This window comes from Sinocyclocheilus grahami, unplaced genomic scaffold (assembly GCF_001515645.1).
Source record: "Sinocyclocheilus grahami isolate Dianchi unplaced genomic scaffold, SAMN03320097.WGS_v1.1 scaffold1289.1, whole genome shotgun sequence".
Lineage (NCBI taxonomy): Eukaryota > Metazoa > Chordata > Actinopteri > Cypriniformes > Cyprinidae > Sinocyclocheilus > Sinocyclocheilus grahami.
Genome location: NW_015506468.1, coordinates 329,785 through 336,085, shown reverse-complemented (window position 1 = coordinate 336,085; position 6,301 = coordinate 329,785). Strand labels below are relative to the sequence as shown.

Genomic DNA, 6,301 nt, shown 5'->3' with positions numbered 1-6,301 from the left:
ATTAATGAGGAAAAAAAATGAACTTAAATGATTTTAGCAAATGGCTGCAATATAACAGAGTGAAAATTTTAAGGGGGTCTGAATACTTTCCGTACCCACTGTATATACAGTATTGTATATATTTTAATTTATAATGTTTTTTAGTTAACAATATGCACATTACTATAAATCTTTGGTATATGAGTTAATGACAAAGAAAGCTATTTAAGAAACAAATTGCATGTTTAAAAAGTGTCTTAGAAAAGTTTTTTAGAAATGTAACCTTTATTTAAAAAATGACAAAGATCAATGACTTAAAAAATGTCAAGCGCTGTATCTATTGAGTTAAAATAATTACATATTTTTGTCAAATGTAAGTTTACACAGTTTTTATTGCTAAATATTTCAATGTCAAAATGTTCAAACATTTTTCAAGAAAGTTGTTTTATACACATTCATCCTTTTTAATATCATCCTTTTTCTTCTCATGAATAACATGGTTTTCATTGGATCACACCATTTGACGCATGAATCTGAACTTTACTTTGACACTTTTTTACTTTTCTTATTTTATGGTTTTCTTGTAACATGAGAACAACATGAACACACAATCATAGTGTACTGTGACTGTATCCTCAGACCCTGATGACTGCTATGAGGGGGATGGACAGTCATACAGAGGGAAGGTGTCCGAGACAGAAGAAGGGGATGAGTGTCTCGACTGGAACTCTGAGTTTGTTCTGGATAAAGGATCGTTTCCTTCAGTGGCATTTGCATCTAGTGAAGGCCTGGGACCGCATAACTTCTGCAGGTTAAAAACAGTGTGGACAAAAAGCCTGGGACTACATATTTTATTATTGACTTAGAAGTAGTACATTTATTTTATGTGAAAACATTTTTTTGGTTTACATTTTTCAAAATCCTAAAACTTTGTTCATTTTCAGATTTAATGTTGTCTCAGACTTCATCTCCATCATATGTGCAAACATGCAAAAAACACACTTGCACACCTGGGGCCCTCTTTTAACGATTTAAGCGCAAGGTCTAAAGCGTAGGTGCACTTAGGGCGTGTCCAAATCCACTTTTGCTAGTTTAATGACGGGAAAAACGGTCGGCACGGTCGGCACGCCTGCGCATGGTCTAAAAGGGTTGTCCCTATTCTCTTAATGAGTAATGGGTGTGTTTTGGGCATAACATACAATAAACCAATCAGAGTCTCATCTCCCATTGCCTTTAAGAGCCAGTTGCGCTGGTGTCATAGCAGATTTGCTATTTACACGGCGGAATTTGCAAGCGCAAAAACAGAACGCCTCTCCAGAGAGGAAACGGAGCTGCTTGTGCGCGAGCAAATAGCTAGCTTAATTTTGATACATGCAATGACTATCCATTATGACATGTAGGCATTTTTATATTTATGTAGCCTACACAATAATAATTTTTTACATTGCAATACTTAAAATTTTAATATTTGGCATGTTTGTGTGCTGCTGTGCATCCCTGTGTGTGTAATAAGCAGAGTGTATGCGTGCTGTGGACCCGCCTATACTAACGTGCTCTTTAAATAACAAAAAACTACTATGCCATTGACTTTAGACCAGATTTTAGTTGGTCAATGGCGCAGTCTATTTCAGTTGCCTCAAAATAGCAACGCGCCAACAATGCACCTGAACACACCTTGTTTTCAGACCAGCACGCCCATGAGCGCACAAATGGGCGGAAATGCATTTGGTATTTAAACAACGTGGCGCAGGACGTGTGGGTCGGGCTGAAACTAGCGAAAAATACTTGCGTCGCGCCTGGCGCCGAGTGTATGATGGAACCCCTGAGCTTGAGCAGCAGGACTCATAATCATATAGTAACCCACAACTCAACTGCAAATCCTATATCTTTCTGTATTACAGAAACCTTGATGGAGATAAGAAGCCATGGTGCTTTATAAAGAAGAACAGGAGACTTCGATGGGATTATTGTGATGTCAGAAAATGTCCCACACCTGGTAAGATTGATGATAAAGACACAGTGTGGTTTATTATGTGATACTTTTTAAGTCAAGAGCTCTAACTCAACAACGCCAACATACAGTAGCTCTGCATGAATTGCAATTGCATGAACTAACATTACTAAACCTGCATTAAATTTCAGTTTTGCCACAAATTCAGCTATTACTCACATGCTGCACTTTTTCCTACAGCAACCACTACCACAAAAATGGTGTCCACCACTGCTGAAGCTCGACCCACCACAAATGCATTCACAGACAGTATTCCACCAAATGCAACTACTCTTCCACCAACTGTACTAACTACAACAGGTCAGACTTGTCTGGTAAAATTGATGACAATGCAGTAGCATAGTTTATAATCCAGTTGTGTTCCATTGAAAGTTTAAACCAAAAGCTGTAACTTTTTTACAACAGTCACTGATATTAATGTTCATTCTAAATGTAATAGTTAGTTCTTCTGAATTTAAATTGCTGAGAGACGGTTCAAGAGTACTCATACAGTCCAACAGCACTAGGACTTTTCACTGTTTGTATCACTCCAATTGTCTATGTAAGAGTGGAGGAAGTTTTCACTGACTCTTTCTGCAGGTAGGTGGTGACAAAAAGTGTTGGGGAAAGTTACTTTAAAAGCAATGCATTACAATATTGCGTTATTCCCTAAAAAGTAACATATTGCATTGCCTTTTATACTTTTTAATGTATTACGTTACTTTTGCGTCACTTTTTCTCATCTGGGCTGGGCTTGTTTGTTTGTTTTAATATAAAAAAGTTATATTTTTGGCAAATGTACCAAAAAGTGAAATGAATAATCCTCAGGCTGAAGGAAATATGAATTCATGTCTGTACTGAGCTCAAACAAACCTTTTAGTTGTGCTGCCATTCTGGATTGCACGAAGAATAGGATGTTCAACACTCTTCAGCAATATTTTATTTATTTTATTTATTTATTTGCTTATTGGTATGGTTGAATTGAATCACCAAAGGTCAGCATCAAAGACATTGGGGTAGCACTTTATTTTACAGAACGTGTAATTCCCTGGTACATACATGGCAAATATATTGTACCTACAGGCAAATGAGTGATAACACAAGGTACTTGCCTTAAGTGTATGAACATCTGCGCATCAGAAATATATTACAGTTTAGCAGATATTCACATAGAAAACAGTTATTTTAAATTGTAAAAATATTCACAATTTTTACTCTATTTTTGATCAAATTAATGCAGCCTCGGTGAGCAGAAGAAAAACTTTTAAACGTGTATACACCAATTTACCAATAATTATTTAGTACTATGGTAGAGTTGTTGAATTATGATGCATTGTTTTACACATTGCATCACAATAATGCTTTGTTTATATATATACACACACACACACACACGTATATACATATATTTACAGAAACAAGTCATTGTCTTTACAAAACTTAATAAATACGATGAACAATCTTAAAGGATAGGCCACCTCTCTAATTCTCTGTGATTCAAAAACGTCTGGAGATCTTAAATTAGGATGCTTTCTTTCCCTCAATCCATGCAGGTCGATGAAGAGGCTGTGGTGACCTACAGGTGGCGCTGTAACACAGCACACTTCTGCACTGCAGCACAGAGAACATGCAGAAAGCTTCAAAGAGAATAAAAGCATGTAATCATTAAACAGCTGAGTGTCTCTTCTGCTCCACTGAGTCCAAATGTTGCTGCGGATTCTCTCTGCAGTATGTGTTCTTCACACAGTAAAACCCTCCTGTGACCCGTCAGAAGCTGATTTCAAGGTTTAGAAAACTAGTCGCATGTTTGAGTGAAAACAGGTCTGTGATATATTTCATCCCAAAATCAAGACCGCATTATATTTTGCATTAAATGAAACGCATTAGACTAACATTTTTATAATATTCATAATGTATTTTTTAATCATTAATATAATTTATTTTTAGATTTTTATTTGTGACAATTTAACCATAGATTCTACCGTTATGCACCTTAAAATATAAAAAAAAAAATTACTATATAATTGTTTCTATTGCATTGCTTTTGGAGTAATTTCTTTATTTTTTAATTAAGTGTTTTTTATCATTTCTATATAATGCAATAGTGAGAATGCCAATGCGAAAAAGCATCACCTTCATTGTCTTTTATCAAATATATATATTTCATCCAAAAATCAAAAGGATATAAAACAGCATTGCATTTTGCATAAAGAAAATTAAACTCATTAGACTAAAATTATATTCATAATTTATTTTTTAATCATTAATATAATAAATTTTTATTTGACAATTTAACCATAAGTTCTACCGTAATGCACCTTAAAATATTTAAAAAATGTGAACTATATAATTGTTTTCATTGCATTGCTTTCTATTGCATTGCTTTTTTTAATGAATTTATTATGTAATGAATTTTTATTATTTATATATAATGCAATAATGCAACAGCGAGAATGCCAATGCCAAAAAAATAAATAAAATACCTTAATGCCTAAAAACATCTCCTTCATTGTCTTTTATCAGAATATTTGGTATTTCTCTTCTTTTGATTTTGGGGTGTCCTGGGTATGTTTTTGACACGTTGAGATTCGTGCTTGATGCTGTTTGTTCAGTGTTAATGGTCTAAAACTGTTTTTTTGTTGCTGTGAAAGCAGCATCAATGGAGGGGATTTGATACGACACACAGGACAAATATCTGACCATTCACGCCACGTGAAAGTTCATTCTGTTACTGTCCTCAGACACAGGAGTGTGTGTTTGTAACTGAGAACTTTCCCTCTGTCACTGGCCTCTCAGATTTCTGGATTGGTTTCTGTGTGTCGGACCATTAGCCAGACTTCACCTGTCCTTGTTACTGTTCACTCACGTAACAGAACAGATTTCCACTCTCTAACAAAAACCTGTTGTATGGAACTTTTAAAAATCAATTTTAGGCAAGAACACAAAACCCCACCACAAACTAACCGCTCTTCTCCAAAAGTAAGAAAACAATTTTCCCCTTGATTTTTAAACGACCTGGCTGGAAATTGATGCTAAAATAGGTTTCTGGTGGAAATCGGATTTGCGTGGTTTGTTGAGTGTCTAAATCTGTAACTGGTGATAATTATCAGGCCTGGTTTAGATGGATGATCAACTAACTGGACAACCAAGCAATGAGATCTGGTTGACCGTACTGATTTGTGACCAGATAAAATGTACAGGTCAGTAGCTACGTTTACATGCAACCCAATAATCTGTTTATCTGATTGAAAAGCCTTATTTAAACATGCAAGCTATACTATTTAGCTTGATTTAAATTAAATTACGATCGGATTTAAAGGGGATATGCACACCTGAAATAATATGGTCGATAAGAAAAAAATAAGCATGTAAATAATTGAATCCTACTATTTTTTAAATCGGATTCGCAAATACCTTGCGCATGCGCAGTTCCGCTATACATATGTTTTCGCTTCGCGTCGTACAAACGTGCCTATTTTATTTAGTCTTATTGGACATTGGAGAAAACTAAATGTTTAATACAGAAATACTGTTCTGGCATGACAGCTTTCTTTTTAGATAGGCCTATTTCTTTTAAAGCAAAAAGAACGATTATACTCGCGTTGCTCCGGTTATCGCGGTATTTTTGTCCGGTTTTCACGCTAAACGCGGCGATTGGACTTTTTTTGGACGGTTTTCGGATGCGCATAAACAAATCAATAAAAATCAGCGGATCGTATTGCAAAGTTTAGGGTTCATAAACAACATTTTCAGGATCTGAAACAGCCTAAACATGGTTTTTCTCAGAACTATATGATGAAAGATATTTCCCCCTACAGCATCAACATCTTTAAGGGAAGGCTGTGGTCTTGTACGCCCTGCGGTAAGTGCAGAGATGAGGTTTAGTCCCAGAGAAGCCAAATGCGTCCGTATCAAACAGAAGAGAGCTTTTATCCCGGTGTAAACACGCCGTGCATCCACGATCACCCCAGAGACCCGAGCAAGTGTTCACAGATGAAGATGATGCTCAAGTAAGAGATTTATTGCTCTCTCTTCCCCTGTGAGAGAGTGAGATGGATCAAAGATAAACTTGCGCAAGCTTTCATTTCTTTCTCACGCAGCCACGCGGTCCATTTAAGAGCAAAATATGACTCACACACACGCACGCACACACTCACACACTCACACACACTCACACACACACACACTCACACACACTCACTCACACACACACACTCACACACACACACTCACTCACACACACTCACACACACACACTCACACACACTCACTCACACACACACTCACACACACACACACACACACACACACTCACTCACACACACTCACTCA

General features: G+C 36.4%; 1 protein-coding gene across 1 annotated transcript in view; it reads left to right on the top strand.

Moving 5' to 3' along the window:
- The first annotated feature begins 5,869 nt into the window (after nucleotides 1–5,869).
- Nucleotides 5,870–6,301, top strand: part of LOC107568881 (protein FAM131A-like) — a 33,808-nt gene continuing 33,376 nt past the window's right edge. The window contains exon 1 of the mRNA XM_016254877.1: nucleotides 5,870–5,979. Within this exon, the coding sequence (XP_016110363.1) occupies nucleotides 5,870–5,979 (110 nt within the window). The remainder of the gene's footprint in view (nucleotides 5,980–6,301) is intronic.